General features: G+C 34.2%; 1 protein-coding gene across 6 annotated transcripts in view; it reads left to right on the forward strand.

The window, feature by feature from the left end:
- The window catches only part of Oma1 (OMA1 zinc metallopeptidase), a 63,379-nt gene that overhangs the window by 14,951 nt on the left and 29,258 nt on the right, over positions 1-19,170 (forward strand). For all 6 annotated transcript variants that reach the window (XM_076862385.1, XM_076862383.1, XM_076862382.1 and 3 more), the window contains 4 exons: positions 309-482; positions 580-687; positions 3,290-3,418; positions 5,959-6,033. In XM_076862385.1, coding sequence (XP_076718500.1) covers positions 309-482; positions 580-687; positions 3,290-3,418; positions 5,959-6,033 — 486 coding nt within the window. The remainder of the gene's footprint in view (positions 1-308; positions 483-579; positions 688-3,289; positions 3,419-5,958; positions 6,034-19,170) is intronic.

A 19,170-nucleotide genomic window follows, 5' to 3' on the forward strand; every position in this document is an offset into this window, starting at 1 on the left:
ATACTTAGAAAAGTAGAAATAAAATTTAAGCACTTTACTAGCATATAGGTTAATAGAATGAAATTTTGATTTCAACACATTTATGTGAAAAATATTCATATTAGAATTTGTTCCATTGTGAGAAACCACTTTACCTTTGCATGAATAATTCAAATTTGAGAGATTTGAGTGTTTAATATATACAAACTTTTACGTAATTAAAACTTAAAATGTTCAACACTAAGTAGTCATGTAACTCTTTATGAAGCAATATAAATGTTTTGTAAAATTCTTTTACAATAAAGAATGCTTTCATTTTAATTTTTTAGTGGATGGAAGAATTTAAGAATGATATGCTAACTGAGAAAGACCCTCGATATCTGACTGTTAAAGAAGTGGTATATCATCTAATTGAATGTAATAAAGATATCCCAGGGATCTCTGAGCTCAATTGGGTTATTCATGTGGTTGATTCTCCAGATATAAATGCCTTTGTGCTTCCAGTAAGTAAATGTTTTCAAACACATTTTTATTGCTAAATTTAATGTCCTTATATTTTATGTTGTTCTAATTGCTTGTATTATTTTCTTTATGGTGCAGAATGGACAAGTTTTTATTTTCACGGGACTCTTAAATAGTGTAACTGATACGCATCAACTTTCCTTCCTTCTGGGTCATGAAATAGCACATGCAGTACTTGGGCATGCTGTAAGTACCTGAAGTGAATATTCAGTTGTCAGAATATTGCTGCAAAGGTAGCAAGTTACATCTCTTCAAGAACTGAGTCTTTTCAGTTTTCTGTTTTTAATGATGGAATTTTAGTATTTAGTAATTTCCTTATTCTGTTACCTAAAAAAAAACGTGATTGGCTAATTTTGAAATTTTTTATGATCTTTATACTTGATACTGAATCATTAGTGTTTCTTTTAAACACTATTTTTATTACCTGTCTCTTTTGCTAAAAAAGTAATTATTCTCAACCTCTAATTATTTCAAATTAGATTTTAAACTTTCCATAGTTATTAACATACATATAATCTAGTCAGAAAATTAATTATATAAAATGATATTACTGTTGAAGTGTGAAAACTAGTTTTCTTTTTGTTCATTCTCAGAGGATAGCTTAGAGCATCTCTGAAAATATCTAGAATGATAGGCCATATATAATTAATGCAAAGTAATAATGATACCTTGTCATCTTACAGTTTTCCAAGGTTTTTAATATGTATCTTTTCATTCATAACTTTAATGCCTCATGAAGTATATATTTATTATCCCTATTTTATATATGAGGACTGGTTTTTAAAAAGACTCTAAATAACACAACATGACAAAGTGACTGACTTGGGAATTTAAAATAGGTCTTCTGCTTGCAAGTTCAGCATTTGTTCCTTTTACCACAGTTACCTGTTTGTTGGCAGCACTTTTTAAAATACATTATAGAATTCAGGTTGATTTATGGTCTTTTGATTACACATCTATTTGACTTGGAATGAGTCCAGGAAAATAACATACACTTGTTTTACTCCTTTTTAAATTGCCACTCATTAAAAAATATGAATGGCTCTTTTGTCCACATAATTAGAGAGAAGTATGTTTTCTTTAATTGAAAACCTGAAAGCAAATAGTGAAAGGATTATGAAATACTAAATCAGAAGTGCAAGTAATGTTAACCTCAAATGGAAACAATAATGTTTATGTTCCTTCTAAAAGTCTTCTTAAATTCTGCCTATTCCTAGAGTAATAAGAAAATAAGATAGGTCAAAGTTGTGCTTTTTCTGAAGTGCAAATAGTAATTTTCTCCCTTATTTCCTCAAAGTTAAAGGAAAATTTAAAAATTGTTTGTCTTAAATATGTACAAAAATAAGTCTAAGCAATTGTTAGTGTCATTATATGCATTCTCTCTTCCAATTAATGTTGTCATAATCACAAAAATAAATCAATCTGGCCACTTTAACATTTAAAAGGTTTTACTATTCATTATGTTTTTCTGGAATCTAGTTCAATGTCTCATTCTCATTATATTGTTGTTATCTTTGTCAGTGCAAGAACAGTAATTAGATGAGACATAAAATGCAAATAGCACCCTTCATAGAAAATAGTTATTAATACTTCTATTGCAGAGGTCTTTATTATATGAACACATTTTTCTCTTTTGGGAGTCTTAATTTTAATTAAATCTAACTTTTTATGATGTTTTCTTTGTTTTACAAATACACAATTTTTTTTATTTCTAGTTTTCTAAGACTGTATAGTGGTAATCATATTCTTTAGTAATTAATAGCAAGGACTTTCTGTTCCATAATGGCTTCATTATTTTAAGTTTCACTCTTTCATGTTAAAATAATCCTGTACTTGTTTTTCATAGGGCTCAGTTCTTATAATGAAGCAAAATGTGTTTTGTGATGAAAGATGATATTTTTGAAGAAAATAGTCGAAGTCATTGCTTTTAGTTTTCAGGCATGTTTCATATGTTCAAGTTAATAACTGCTATGTTATCATTCTCAGCATTCCATTAACATTTACTAATCAACATCAGTAGCAAACAAGAACAATCCAGTGTATTAAACTTATATTAGATGTTACTATTCAAAACAACTATATTATGTATAACCTTATTTGGTTACTTTTATAGGTAAATACAAAAACTCAACCTAATTCTCTGGTGAGGGATACTAAAATTACAAAATTGACAACTTGTATAAATCAATCATACTTTCCTATATTAGATCATAAAGACCAAAGACTTTTATTTAAAATAAACTTCCAGTCTTTTTCTGAATTATTCCTTACTTTAACTGCTTCATATGTTAGGTAGTGTTTAGTCTTTATCCAAAAATGTAAGTATAATAAACACATTTATTTTATGTTTAAAAAGATTTATGATTGTATTAGAAACTAAAACTTACTGGGTCTGTCTGATTCCTGGTCCTTTCACTAATAATGGTGTGAATTTGGCAGTATTTTTAAGGGCCTTATCCATCTTAGTTTCATTATCTATAAAATAGGAGTAATTTAACCTATTTCACAGTATTGTGCTGTTAACATAAGAAACTGTAGATTAATAAACCTGTCATTGTCTGACTTGATAGTAAGCAGTGCAGTAAGTGCATGACTATGTAAGTAAGGGACAGGAAAAAGAGACTGGGAAGGATATGCACACAGAAGAAAGAGAAGTAAGGGTTTTATTTGTTGAGGACCACTTAAACACATGCAGTTATTTAATGTGTTTGCACATGATAACTAGAGAATATAAACACACTGTCTCAATTTATTGAATGTAATTTTTCACTTTTTTTATTGTTCTCAGGCGGAAAAGGCTAGCTTGGTTCATTTACTGGATTTCCTTGGTATGATTTTTCTCACAATGATTTGGGCCATTTGTCCACGAGATAGTTTGGCAATTTTGGGCCAGTGGATACAGTCTAAACTGCAGGAGGTAAGTCTGAGATAATAACTTGAATTTATAAGGGTTACTTTCAGATATTTTAATACTATTGTGAAGCAACAAATACCAGAGATGTTTCCACTTTTAGGGTGGAAATTTAATATTTAATATTTAATTTATTTAATATTTAATTTAACATGAGTATTGAATTTTAGTGTCTTATGTTTATTTGTTTTAGGGAATATTCTTATATGAGAATTTAAGGAATGCTACATCTCTCAAATAAGTGATGTGTATGGATAGTTTAAAAGGGTTAGGTAATTTTTAGCTAATATCTTTTTTTCATATAGTTGTTGGTCTTACAGAGAGAAAGCATAGTCATGAACCCTTTCTTTCATTCTATTACTGTAGTGTACTGACTCCCTTGTTCCCCAGATATTTTCATTTTGGGGGAAAACTCTTCAAGAAATCTCTAAACTTCAATGATCATAGGGTTACTAAGCTGCTTTATCACCCTCTCCTGCTCACTCCCATTTAAACTTACATTGCCTCAAAAATATTGAAAGGACAGTCTTACGAGGTATTTGTTAACTTTGGTTCTTAGTGTTTATGTGTAATGATAATCTCAAAAATATATTAAGTCTTTCATTTTGTTTAAAACGCTGCATTACTAAAAGTAGGTCTTGAAATCTTCATAAGTACTTTGTTAACCATGATTAACTATTTTACATTTTTCTTTATTTCTTCTTGTCCTGGGAGGTTTGGTTATTTAGGCACAATCTGTCATTTGTTTATTTAATGTTGCGGAGCACCCATCAGAGTGCCATCTGGGTGTTGTTCAAATCTAATGTTCAGAATTCTCTGAAACAAATTGCTTTTGAGATTCAATAACTAAGGCTTTTATTTAGAGTTCTCCTATCACTTGGCTTCATTTATATTGAAGTAAAGGTTCTCAAAGGAAAAAAAAGAAGGAATGATTATTGCTTAGATTATAGGATCTCACATTTTGGACTTTGTTTCTGTCACTGACCTGCTGGAATGTCAGAGGAGTTCATGTGGTCTTCTCCAACCCATCCATCTATAGATTACTTTTTCTGTGGTGGAATCAGATTTGGTCATAATAAAGATATCTTGTAGCTGTTTCTTGAAATTCTTGACGAAGCCTGCCTTTTCATGGTAATTCTTTAATTCAATAATTAAATTGAAAATAGAATAGAGATGACTTTTGTTTGAATTCTTTTCCCCCTCAAAACTTTTGGTGACACATATTTTTCTCTCTCTAAAGCCCTGCTCACTGTGACTGGGAAGGAGAAAGGAATGCTGATAGTAAAATTGGAGTGTGAATTGCTACATTCATTTGCTATGGCTATTGAATACTACACTTAATGACAGGATTTCTCAATCTCAGAACTATACTTGTTTGTTGTGGGGAATTTTCCTGTGCCTTGTAGTTATCAGGGTCTTTTCCTAGTTGTGACAATCAAAAAGTCTGTACTTAACAAATGTCCCTGGGGGACAGAGTCATACCAGATTGAGAATACTAATTGAAAGCATTTAGCACAGTCCTTATCATAAAGTAAGGACATGGTAAATATGAGCTGTTGATTTTATTATTGCTTCATTTAATTCTCTTTGTAAATCTAGGAATTTGGTGCTTGCTGTTATTAGTTCCATTTTACATATGATACTACTGGTTCTCCTTTTAAAGCCAATGTTTTAAATTGGTATATTATGAGTAGACTCAATGGGACACATGAAGACTGCTCATGAGAGTGAAGAGACTGTGATATCATTTACCAACCTAAAACAGATATGATTGAGAAGAAAAAAATTCACATCTAATGATCACATACTGTTTTCAGATGGATTATTTTTAGTCATCACAAACGTTGAAAAATCGTTTCCACAATTAATAGCTCTTTTCTCAAAGAAAAAATGCCTATTGATCTGTCCTTTACAAAGTTTTAGTATTTACTGAAAATTAGAATTTAACTGAAAAGCATTCTCATAAATATAAGTAATTAGGAAAATAAAAGTTATAATATCTATTCTTAAAAAATTGAAGTCAGAAGAAAATTTCATTTTCCTAACAAATTAATTCTTTGAAAGGAAAGGGAAATTAAGATACTTTATCAAAGAAAGAAAGTTCTGCTATATTGTTAATTTTCTTACTGAAACAAATCTTCTAATAGTATCACTGGTTATTATGGACTTATATTTTTTAAATTTCATTTTAAACTGCAATATCAAAATGTTCTTTGGTCATATTAAGAGCTTGCATTAATAAGCTTTCTTAGGGATCCTTCTACTCAGTGGAGATTATAATTGGAAAACAGATATAATGATACCATTGACTGTCCAGAAATTTGTAGGCATGTTTTTTTCTATTTTTCCTTGTTTTTAAAGTATTAATCTGATGGAAGAAATAAAGGTTCCTTTTATGTTTTATACCATGGTTTTCTTTAAAGATGTAGGAAGTATAGAAATTTTATCCTAGATACTCTCTGAAATTGATTTTTAAAAATTTCATTTTGTTATTCCTTTTGTCAAAAAACAAATTAACGGAATTTTTCTATCATATTTCTTCTTAGTATATGTTTGATAGACCATACAGTAGAGCACTGGAAGCTGAAGCTGATCAAATTGGACTACAGTTTGCTGCAAAGGTAAAGTGATTATTAGTTGAAAGTAGTATTCTTCACATAGTAAAAGATAAATGTGTGTTGTCTTAATGTTTGGTATGGGCAGAAATTAAGAATTAAAATATATTAATCCTAAATATTTATCAGCTTTCCATTACTACAACAAAATACCAGAGTCAGCTAATTTCAAGTGAGAAGAGGTTTATGTAGTTCATAATTTTGGAGGTTTAAAGACATCATGCCTGCATTGACTGAGTTCTGGTGTGGGTAGAAGATGGTGACATGTCATGTCAGAAGCGTGCATAGAAGCAAAATGGTTATATCTATAATGGAAGTAGAGAGAAAGAGAGGACAGGTGAGGTCCCACAATCTCATTCAAGGATACACCCCCAGTGACCTAGGGATCTCTAACTTGTTCCCACCTTCTAAATGTTCCACTACCTCCCAGTAGTGCCACCACCTGGGGTCCAAGCCTTTAATGGTAATGGACCCTTGGGCGTCATTCAGACCTTATCCAAACCATAGTCCCCTTATGTAATTTTCATTAATCTGTAGAATTTGAATATTATCACCTTTGCAAGAATGCAAACTAAAGATGTTCACTTAACCCCCTCCTATATATGAGGTTTTGTTATGTCTTTAACAGAATATGTAAGATTATAGTGCCGTAATTATAGGGTTATATAAAAAAGTCTTAATCTTTTATTGGAAAGAATTTTTTGCATGTTACATTATTTGATTACAGACATGAATTATGTAAATTGAAAATTTTAAACGTAGGGATAAGTAATGTCTCGATCTCCTTGCTCTATAGCCAAGAATGGTGGCACATGCCGTTAATCCCAGTGCCTTGAGAGGCTGAGGCAGGAGAATGAGGTCAGTCTCAGCAACTTACCAAGGCCCTAAGCAACTCAGGGAGATCGTGTCTCTAAATAAAATATAATAAAGGATGTGACTCAGAGGTTAAGTGCCCATGAGTACCAGTACCAAAGAAACAACAACAACAAAAAAATAACCAGTCAACCAAAAAAAAAAAACCTCAAAAAAACCCAACAACCTTGCACTCCCTAGAAAGCTAATGCAGTCCTTAGTTTCCTCCTGTCCTTGCGTTTCTGATCTAAGGAGGCTCTTTGAGTAAATAAGATGATGTATAGCTGTTACCCCACCTAGAGAAAGGCTAATCCTATTGTAGCTATGATTCTGATTGAGCAAAATGTTTTTACATTTTTACATACACGTAAATAGATGTGTAAAGGAATAGGCATTCAGTGTGTTTTTGTTGTAGCAGGTGACTTTTTTTTTCCTTTACTTTTACTTAAATTGGTTTTGTTTCTCTCCTGAATGGACACTTCATGCCTGACTACTATTTTAATCACCTGTAGTAACTGAGTTCCTGAATTTAACATTAGAAGTAAAAGTGTAGTTTTAATAAAAATGAGTGTAAACAATGCCACTTCACATATTAAGTTCAAGTTTTATTTGATCCTTTGTTAAGTTTCCAGTAGTTATTATTATTGAAATTACTATTAGTTGAACCTCTCATAATGAGTTTTTTAGTTTAATTTTATAAATCAAGATATTACTCATTTACAAACCAGAAGTCATTATTTGAATATTAAGTAAGTAAAATTAAGTGAATTTTCAGACTGCATACATTGAGATTCCCAAATAAGGAGTGATAGATATGCTATATCAAGACTTTTCTAATTTTAATGTATTACGGTCTGTCAGATTTTCCCTTTATATTGTGTGTTCTTTGTTTTTGATAATAAACCTTGTTGATCTCAATAAATTGTGCCTGCTTAATTTCCAAGAAACTTCTTTATTTTTTTTTATTTTTATTATTTTTTTTTATTGTTGGTTGTTCAAAACATTACATAGTTCTTGATATATCATATTTCACACTTTGATTCAAGTGGGTTATGAACTCCAATTTTTACCCCGTATACAAATTGCAGAATCACATCAGTTACACTTCCATTGATTTATATATTGCCATACTAGTGTCTGTTGTATTCTGCTGCCTTTCCTATCCTTTACTATCCCCCTCCCCTCCCCTCCCCTCTTCTCTCTCTACCCCCTCTACTGCAGTTCATATCTTCCCCTTGTATTATTTTTCCCTTTCCCCTCGCTACCTCTTGTATGTAATTTTGTATAACCCTGAGGGTCTCCTTTCATTTCCATGCAATTTCCCTTCTCCCTCCCTTTCCCTCCCACCTCACATCCCTGTTTAATGTTAATCTTCTTCTCATGCTCTTCATCCCTACTCTGTTCTTAGTTACTCTCCTTATATCAAAGAAGACATTTGGCATTTGTTTTTTAGGGATTGGCTGGCTTCACTTAGCATAATCTGCTCTAATGCCATCCATTTCCCTCCAAATTCTATGATTTTGTCATTTTTTAATGCAGAGTAATACTCCATTGTGTATAAATGCCACATTTTTTTTATCCATTCGTCTATTGAGGGGCATCTAGGTTGGTTCCACAGTCTTGCTATTGTGAATTGTGCTGCTATGAACATCGATGTAGCAGTGTCCCTGTAGCATGCTCTATTTAGGTCTTTAGGGAATAGACCGAGAAGGGGAATAGCTGGGTCAAATGGTGGTTCCATTCCCAGCTTTCCAAGAAATCTCCATACTGCTTTCCAGATTGGCTGCACCAATTTGCAGTCCCACCAACAATGAACAAGTGTACCCTTTTCCCCACATCCTCGCCAGCACTTATTGTTGTTTGACTTCATAATGGCTGCCAATCTTACTGGAGTGAGATGGTATCTTAGGGTGGTTTTGATTTGCATTTCTCTGACTGCTAGGGATGGTGAGCATTTTTTCATGTACTTGTTGATTGATTGTATGTCCTCCTCTGAGAAGTGTCTGTTCAGGTCTTTGGCCCATTTGTTGATTGGGTTATTTGTTATCTTGTTGTCTAATTTTTTGAGTTCTTTGTATACTCTGGATATTAGGGCTCTATCTGAAGTGTGAGGAGTGAAGATTTGTTCCCAGGATGTAGGCTCCCTATTTACCTCTCTTATTGTTTCTTTTGCTGAGAAAAAAACTTTTTAGTTTGAGTAAGTCCCATTTGTTGATTCTAGTTATTAACTCTTGTGCTATGGGTGTCCTATTGAGGAATTTGGAGCCCGACCCTACAGTATGTAGATCGTAGCCAACTTTTTCTTCTATCAGATGCCGTGTCTCTGATTTGATATCAAGCTCCTTGATCCATTTTGAGTTAACTTTTGTGCATGGCGAGAGAAAGGGATTCAGTTTCATTTTGTTGCATATGGATTTCCAGTTTTCCCAGCACCATTTGTTGAAGATGCTATCCTTCCTCCATTGCATGCTTTTAGCCCCTTTATCAAATATAAGATAGTTGTAGTTTTGTGGATTGGAAGAAACTTCTTTATTATCTTTTTCATACCATATAAGAGGCTAAGATAATTTTTTTTCTATATGGATAGCTAGTAGAGTTGGCACCATTTATTGATGAGTCATCTTTTTTCACCTCACTTCAGTATCTTTTTGTTTTAAAGGTGGTAGTATATCTGGGGTCTATTTTCTGGACTCATTCTCTCCCATACCACATCATTACTATGTTGTTTTAATAAATGTTGACATCTGATAGCTTTTGTCCTCCAGTGTTTTGCAAGATGGATTCAGCTATTCTTGGACCTTTGCATTTTCATTTGAATTTTAGAATCAGCTTTAAATTATACAACTATTTACAAAGCATGCCTAGAATTTTTATTAGAATTGCATTGCATTTATACATCAATTTGGGGACAACTGCGTCCTGCGCAGGCAATGGGAATGGGATTCCCCTCTGTGGAATGGGTTGGCTGAGAAGTAAAAGCTAAGAAAAATAGAACGATGACAAAAACCTCAAGACACAGAAAATATTTTCAAAAAGTTGGGGTGGGATGGGCAAGCCAACCAGACCGATCAAGCTTCTAGACTAAAAGGCAAAATGGAGCCCACGTCTGCTTTATTTATATTGGGGGACATCAAAGGCCTTCCATAGAATGTTCTTCTCCAAAAAATGTTGAAGGTGGGCTGCCCAGTTACCAGTGGGTTGCGCCCACCTCTAGAGAGACTGTGGGAGATTTTCCTAGCTGAGCGAAGATAAAGGTCATGTGCCTTGGGCAATCTGTTGCATGGGAGAGCCACAGATAGTCCCCAAGGTTAAACCTGAAATCTCCCTGACTACATGCCAAGATCCTCATGTGCTTTTTACAGGTGGTGCCCTGTAGTCTATCATATGGAATTTCTCATCCATGAATATGATATATTTATCTATTTAGATGTTTTTAAATTTTTCTCAGTAATATTTTGAAGAATTTTTATATGTAGGACTCAGATATATTTGGTTAGATTTATTGTTAAATGTGTGATGTTGTGATAGTGTCATTTTAAAAATAAACTGCTTATAGATAGAACTATCATTTATTTATATAGCTAACTTGGTATTCAGCAATCTATTTCTTACTTTCCAGTATGTATACTTTTTTCCTGCCTTATTGTAATATCAAGAAACTTCAGATGATAGGCAACTTCGTTTCTTCTGGATCTTAGAGTATTTTGCCATTAATTATGATGTGTGTTATAAGCTTTTTATAGAGACTTTTTATCAGATGAAAATTTCCCTTTTAATATTTTAAGTGATTTTAAAAAATTATAAATATTATATTTTATCAAATGTATTTGCTACATTTACTGAGAGGATTATGTGATTTTTCTCCTAATCTGTTAGTTAGGCAAATTACATTGATTTTATTTTAAAGTAGTCAAACTTTTACTTGTAGAAATAAACTGGATTTTTTCATTTATATTACTCTTTAATATGTTGCTTGAATTAGTTTGCTGATGTATATTTTGAATATTTATGTTTATAGGAGATGGTAGCCTGGAATTTGCTTTTCTTATAATGTTTTTGTCAGTTTTTGGTATCAAGGTTATACTGACGTAATAAAGTGAGTTGGAAAGTGAACTTAATTTTCTATTCTCTGGAAGACAAGAATTGTAAGAAATGTAATGAAATGAAAGAAGTGTAATGTTAATCTTTCTATAAGAGTAGCATTATTTATTTTTTAAATGTTTGGATAATTCATAGGTAAAGTCACTTGGTTCTACAGATCTCTTTGTGGGATTGTTTTTAATTATGGGCTTAGTCTCATTAATAGATGTAGAAGTATTCAGTTTTCTATTGCTTGTGTCAGTTTCTATTGCTTGTTTCTCTAGGAATTTGTTTAAATTTTCAACAATATTGGTATAAAATTATTTTAATATATTATTCCTATATTTTTAATGTCTAAAGGATACCTGTATTTTACATATTAAATTTTAAATATCCTCCTGGTTCCTAATATTGGTGATCTGTGCCCTATATTTTTTTCTAGATTTTATCACTTTCATTAATCTTTTCAAAAACCATCTTTTGGTTTTATGTAATTTCTTTATTATATGTTTGTTTTCTATTATATCAGTTACTTTTCCTATCTTTATTATTTTTTTTTCAGTTTCATATGCTGTTCTTTTCCATTATTTCTTAAAGGGAGACTTATTGATTTTTTAAATTCTGTTTTGCTTTTAACACATATGCTCTTTAACTTACAGTGGGGTTACATCTTTATTAACCTGTCAGAAGTTGAAAAATATGCTGTGGTTGGAAGTGTCCCCCAGAGGCCCAGGTATTAGAGACTTGGTCCCCAGCCCATGGTGCTATTGGGAGGTGGGCCTATTGAGAAAAAGTTAGATCACTGGGAGCATGCCCTTGAGGGAAATATTGGGACTCTGGCTCCTTCCTCTTTTGCTTTCTGTTGCCATGAGGTGAACAGACCTCTTCTTCCATATGCTCCTTCCATGATGTATTGTGTCTCCACAGGCCCAAAGCTACAGGGCCAAGTGACCATGGCCGAAACCTCTGAAACTGTATGCCAAAATCAGTCTTTCCTCCTTTTAAGTTGATTATGTCAGGTATTTTGTCACAGTGACAGAAAATTGACTAACAGCTCATTACACCTTTTTAACCATCATAGCTTAGTAGTTCAGTGCCTTTTACCGTATTTGTGACTTACCTTTGTGGTCATGTGTCTGGCTGGGAGCTGTGACTCTGCTGCTGCCCAGGCTCATTAGAGTACCCTATATATATTGCTAGCCCAGGAAAAGAACAAAATTTGAAGGATGATTTCTCCTGAATGCCTATCACTTTAACAATATCCTCTATTCAAAAATACTCCAAGTTAAACCATTGTAAGTTGAGGACTATGTATATATTTAAGGATATCCTTTAGGAGAATCTTTGCTTGCCACATTGCAGGAATTAATATGCATTTTTTTCTTTAATTTAAAATATATTCTTGTTTTCATTGTGGTTTTCTCTTTGACTCTTGGATTATTTAGAGGTTTATTGCTTAATTTTTAATCATTTCATGATTCTATGGTTACCTTTTGTTTTTGATTTCTAAATTAATTACACTGATTAGAGAATATACTGAATGATTAATGTTATTGTTTGTATATGAGGTGTCCCCCCAGAACTCCTGTGTTGATGCAGGAATGTTCAGAGATAAAATGACTGGGATTGTGAGAGCTGTAACCTAATCTGGCAATCTTAGTTTGAATGGACTAGCTTGCTAACTGTAGGCAGATGGCTGGGGGTGGGCATTTTCCCTGTGACCCTTTCCCCCACAACTCTCTGCTTCCTGACCTGAACAGCTTTCCTCTGCTGGGCCCTTCTTACCTTGATCTCAGAGAAATGGCATTGACTGTCAATGGATTGAGGACTTTGAAACTGTGAACTCCAAATAAACTTTTCTTTCTCCGAGTTGTTTTTGTGGGGTCTTCTGATCATAGCCCTGGCAAAACTGACCAAAACAGAATCATTTTTGGGTCTTGCTTTGTGATTCAGCATGTGATCAAGACTGTTAAAATGGTGTGCACTTGAAAGTTGACTCTGCTATGTGAATACAGGGTTCTACAGATGCTAGTTTTCTCAATGTTGTTAATTTTGTTGTTTTAGGTTTTCTTGGTGAATTTTTTCCTCACATATCAGGGAAAAATTCTGAATGATTAATATTATGGTTTGTATATGAGATTAGTTAGTCTTTCATTATCATTAAAGATTTTTCTTTTTCTCTTTTTAATTCTATCAATTTTTGCTTTATGTATCTTTTAGCTATTTTAACCATCCACATTTAGAATCCTTACATCTTTCTGGTGGATTGATCTTTTTATCAGTGTACAATGCCTTTTGTCTCTAGCAATGCTTTTTGACTACTCTTCACCTTTTTCTTTATAAGTATTGTTATTCTGCATTATTATTTTTTTGGTTAGTGCTTGAACGGCATCTTTTTCTTCCTTATTATTTTCAAACTTTCTATGTTCTTAACATGTGTGTATCTCTTATAAGCAGAAATCCTGTTCTTGCAAGGAGCTAAGTAACTCAATGAGATCCTGTCTCTAAATAAAATGCAAAATAGGGCTGGGGATGTGGCTCAGTGGTCGAGTGCTCCTGAGTTCAATCCCTGGTATTCCCCCTTGCCAAAAAGAAGAAATCCTGTTTTTTAATCTTTGCCTTTCATCTGTGAGTTTAACTTGCATTTCTTATTGACTAATGGTATTAGTGTAAGCACATTTTCATGTGCACATTGGGCATCATTCATGTATTTTTCTTTGTGACTTGTCCAGGTATTTTGCCCTTTTTTGGGGCAGGGGGACAGAGTACTGGGGATTGAACTCAGGGGCACTTGACCACCAAGCCACATCTCTAGCCCTGTTTTCTATTTTATGTAGAGACAGGGTGTCACTGAGTCGCTTAGCGCCTTGCTTTTGCCAAGGCTGGCTTTGAACTTGTGATTCTCCTGCATTAGCCTCCAAACCGCTTGGATTACAGATGTGTGCCACTGTGCCTGGCTACTTTGCCCATTTTAAATTGAATTGTTTGTCTTCTTATTCTTGAGTTATAAAAAGTTTTTATATACTTGCTAGATAGAAATCCTTTGTCAGATGTGTGTATTTCATCATTCTTTTGTTTTATGACTTGTTCTTTTTGTTGTTTGAATGGATTTGGAGAACATTTAAAATTTTATCAAGCCCAATTTTCCACTTTGGATGTAATTATTATTATTATTTGTTTCATTTTCTTCAGATGGATGTTTTAGCTTTTTAGACACTGAGACCAAAAGACTGACAAGAACAATTAGAGGAGGAAAAGATTATTTGGGGGCTCATGGCTTCAAAGATCATGGTCCACAGATGGTTGGCTCCATCGCTCTGGGTTTGAAGTGAGGTAGAACACCATGGTGGAAGGTTGTGGAAGAGGAAAGCATCTCAGGTCTTGGAAGCAGGAAGCAGAGAGAGGGGCTAAGCCTAGCTCACAAAATATATACCCCAAAGGCATATCCACCTAATAACCCACCTCCTCCAGTTAGACCCTTCCTGACTACAGTTACCTCTCAATTAATTCCTGTTAGGGGATTAATGCACTGATTAGGTTAAGACTCTCATAATCCAGTCATTTCCCCTGTGAACTTTCTTGCATTGTCTCATGTGAACATTTGGGGGATACCTCATATCTAAACTCTAACAGTAAGAGCTAAGATCTTTGATTTTAGACTTTCTTGTTCTTTACCAAAGACGGTTAAAGCTATAAATTTCCCATTCTCCATTATTTTAGGTGAATTTGAAACATTGATATATTGTTATATTTATTATCATTTTAAGTAAAGATGTTTTCTAATTTTTTTGTTATTTCTTTTATCCCTGAGTTGTTCAGAAATGATTCATTTAATATCCAGATATTTGTGGTTTGTTTAAATGTTCTATTGTTGTTTATTTCTAATTTAATTCCTTTGTGGCCAGAAAACATGTTCTATAAGATCTTAATCTCTTAAAGATCCAGAAACTTGACTTGTGGTGCAACATTTGGTTTGTCATGGTGAACAGTCTATCATTTGGAGAAAAAAAAAAGTGTTCTGCCATAGTTGAGTGTGTTTTTTCAAAAAATTCAAGTTAGTTTATGCTGGTTTACACTGTCATTCAGATTTATATACTTCTGATTTTTTTTCTACAAGTCTGCTTTTTTGAGAGAGGAGTTTCAGAATCTTCAACTATAACTTAGATTTGTCTATTTCCCTTTCAGTTCTCTTGCTTTTTGCTTCATGTAATTTGAAGCTCTGTATTAGGTGCATATGCATTTGGGATTATTTTACCTTCTTGATTTGATTAATCATTACAAAATATTTCTTTTTGTTTCTAATAATACTTCTTGACCTGAAGTCTATTTTATTTGACACTAATATAGCCTCTTTAGCTTTCTTATGAATTACTTCACTTGGTATATCTTTTTCTACTAATTTATTTTCTAGCTATTTGAGTTTTTACATTTAAAATATGCCTCTTCTTTGCCTTTAAGTTGAAGTGATAGTCCATTTATATTTATTTAAATATTTTTGAGTGTGGTTGTATTTAGGTTTGCCAATTTGTTGTTTTTTATTTGTCTTATCTTTTTTTGTTTGTTTCTCTGTTTCTTCTTTTTTGCCTTTTTTTTGATTCAGTCAATATATTTTTATCTCATACCATTGACTTTCTAGGTATAGGTTTTTGCATTGTTTTTAAATTGTTCCTTTTAAGATAATGGTAGTCATATTTAACTTATTCAAATCTACTTGAGGTTAATACTGAATAATTTCTAAGAAAAAACAGAAGTCTTACCATGATGTTTGGCAGTCATCATGCATTTAGGCAAAGATAAAGTCCAATCTTCATATGATTTTTGAGGGTTTCTTCTTAAATTGTAACATGCTGCTGGCCTGAGTTTTTTTTCCACAAAAACTACAAACCATATCACTTCAGCTTTTTGTTGCTCAAACTTTTCTTGTTTGATGAATGCATTGATTGGGGGGGGGGTGGGGAGGGAAGGCTGCAGAACCAAGATCTGGTCTCCAGCATTGCTCTTTTAAAAGTAGATGTCTGTCTATTCTCTGCCAACTTTTCAATAGTCCCCCAGAATACCCACCCTTGCATTTCCCCTTCTTCTTGTTAGATAATTTGGGCAGAGCTGACAGAGTTTCTCAGGCCTTTTGTTCTCTCACTGTAAGAATTTCCTCTTTCAGATTTCAAACTGCTATTTTATCCTTAAGCTCTGTTCTCTGGCACTGTAGCTAGTGAGCTGTTGTTTTTCACTACTATTTTCTGCAGCTTTGTCTGTGGAAGCTGGACAATATCCTTAGGCCAGAAAACCATGAGCTTTTGTCTTACTTATTCTAAAAAAAGTTCAATATTTAATTCTCTCTTTTTTTCGGGGGTGGGGGCAGTACCAGCTGTTGAACTCAGGGGTGCTTGACCACTGAGTCACATCCCCAGCCCTATTATGTATTTTATTTAGAGACAGGGTCTCAGTGAGTTGCTTAGTGCCTCCTTGTTGCTGAGGCTGATTTGATCCTCCTGCTTCCCTCTCCCAGCGGCTGGGATTTCAGGCATGTGCCACTGTGCCTGGTTTAATTCTCTTTTGACTTGTTTATTTTTGTTTACTGGCCAGTGTCATTAAATATCTGTTATTTTTGATCAAGTTTTTATAATTTTTATCTGCTGTAGTGTTCACACAACCCTTTTCTATCCTTACTGGAAGCTTCACATTCTTTGAAAGAATATTTTTATAGGTCATAATATTTTAAACTCACAGTTATTTTCTTTTAGCATGTTAATGATGACATTCTAGCATTTTCTAAGTTTATTGTTTCTTTTGAGATGTTGTGTTGTGGGATTCACACACAAAGAGACAATGCATGGGGTATTCAATAGAAAGCAGTATTTATTTTGTGCCAACACAGACTTGGTGGATTTTCATCCAAAGCGCAGAGGGGCTTTGACTTATACAGCCCCTACTAATTCCCCTCCCCCCCGACCTAATTACATATTAGCTCCTTCATCTCCCCTATATGGGTATTCTATACTTTAAAATCATAAGGAAGTTAGGACAGAGCTGTGCCTGCCACTGGGGAAAGGGAGCTTGTCAGGGTCATGCATGTGTCCTGAGTGTCAGCAGAGTTGCACATGCATGCTGTGTGCCACCTCACCTTTTTTTTTTTTTTTTTGGTCTGGGAAATGCATGGGTGCATGGTTACTGAAGGTGCCATGTTGTCCTTCAGAGTCCCACATGCTTGCACAGATGCTAGCCAGGCTACACTGCCTTTGAAGAGGGTTCCTACCACATCAGCTATCAGTCTTTCCATTGTTCTTTGGAAGGGAATGCATCTTTTTTCCATGGCTGCTAAAATTTTCTATTTGTCTTTGCTTTTCTGAGTTTAAGTGTGATATGTCTACTTGTATTTTCTTTTTATTTATTGTGTCTGCTGTGGTTGCATATTTTTCATTAGTCTGGGAAACTCTCAGCCATTATCTTTTAATGTATTTACTTGCTTTATTCTCTTCTCTCCTTCCGGTATCAGGATTACAGATAATGTTAAACTGTCATGTGTCTCTTTAATTCTTTTTATTTTTTTTATTTTCTACATATGTTTGTGTTTTAGGATGCATGTTTTTCACCGTAATGCAGTTCACTAATCTTATTTTCAACTGTATCCATTCTGTGTTAAACTCATCTTTAAGTTTTAAATTTCATTTACTATTCTAGAATTTCTATTTGATTCCCTCTTATAAATCTTAATTCCTTGGTGAAATTCTCCATCTTGTAATATGTTTCTTCATATTTTCTTCAATATGTTAATCATAATATTTTAAAATGTCACTGTTAATTCTAATGTCTGGATTATATCTGAGTTTGTTTCTGTTATCTGTTTTGCCTTTGGTCTTTTTTTCTTGAAATGGCTGCTTATTTTTGATTGAATGCTGAATATTTCATATAGATAGATATTTTAGCTCTAATTGACATTTTATTTGATTAGAGCTATTTCTCCCTGTATTTGATGGCAGTTAGAGTAAAGCAGGTTATTTCACTCAATCAGGGGCCTGCCTGCTATCTTTGTCGGGTATACCACATTCCTAAGGGTACTGTCCTCTAGGCAGGCATCCTGAAAGTCCGGAGTGTGCATTGTCTTCCTCCTCTTTAGTGGTCCTCAGCTTCATTTTTTTTTTTTTCCCTCATAGCAGTAAGGTACTGTTGGAATTGTTGAAATCTCTACTTAGTATTTTGGCTTCTTCTTTTTTTTTTTTTTTTGTACTAGGGATGGAACTCAGGGGTGCTTTATTACTGAGCTATAGTCCCAATCCTTTTTAATTTTTTATTTTTAGACAGGGTCTTGGAAAGTTTCTGAGGGTCTTGTTATGCCGGGTTTCTGTTCTCGAGACTAAAAGGCTCAGGGGTCACTCCAGTTGAACTGGGCTAACTGGGCTGCACGAAATAACCACATAAGAGACACAAATACCTTTTTCTTTGGGGTCGCTGTGACGGCTCCTCTGACCTTAAGGGTCCACAGGGAGAGAGAGAGTGAGAGCACGCGCGCTGACCCCTTTTATTGAGGGAAGCTATTCAAATGAGGCAAGGGGTCAGGTTTCAGGGGGCTGAGTATCTTCATGATGTCCACTGTCAGCAGGTTGACTGACACCTGGATAGGCCACACCCAAGGGCACAGTAAAAGAAGGGGACACACACAAGGCACTTCCATGGAAGATTCTATCCTAAACAGGGCAAGGGGTTATATTACAAAGAAACAGGTGAGCGTAGCTTCACCCATGGGGCTGTAGCAAGACACACCCATGCACGAGACAGCGACCCTCAAACCCAAGAAGGATGGGGAAAGCTTTGCCACATTTCTGCGACTGAGCGCCTCAGCATCTAGCCAGGGAGTGTAACCCAGTCACGTGTAAGGTTGGTCTCCCACATTGTTAGGTTGCCCAGTCTGGCCTCAAACTTGTGATCCTCCTTCCTCAGCCTCCCCAGTCGCTGGGATTACAGGTGTGTGCTACCATACACAGATTAACTGCTTCCTGTTTAACTTTAGCTGTTGCACTTGGGTGGCTTAAGAATGGCAGATACCTCTGCAAACTAGAATCCAGTGTAGTATCAGTGTTCCCCTTGCCTTTAGAAGCTCGAATTCTCAAATTTGGCAGCTTTGATGAGTCTGATTCTGAAGTTTTTGGTTCTCTAGACCCACCAGGCAGCCAAACACTTTCCTTTGCCACCTCTTTCTGCTTGAAGTTTTCAGCC

This window comes from Callospermophilus lateralis, chromosome 7 (genome assembly GCF_048772815.1).
Source record: "Callospermophilus lateralis isolate mCalLat2 chromosome 7, mCalLat2.hap1, whole genome shotgun sequence".
In the NCBI taxonomy this organism is placed as follows: domain Eukaryota; kingdom Metazoa; phylum Chordata; class Mammalia; order Rodentia; family Sciuridae; genus Callospermophilus; species Callospermophilus lateralis.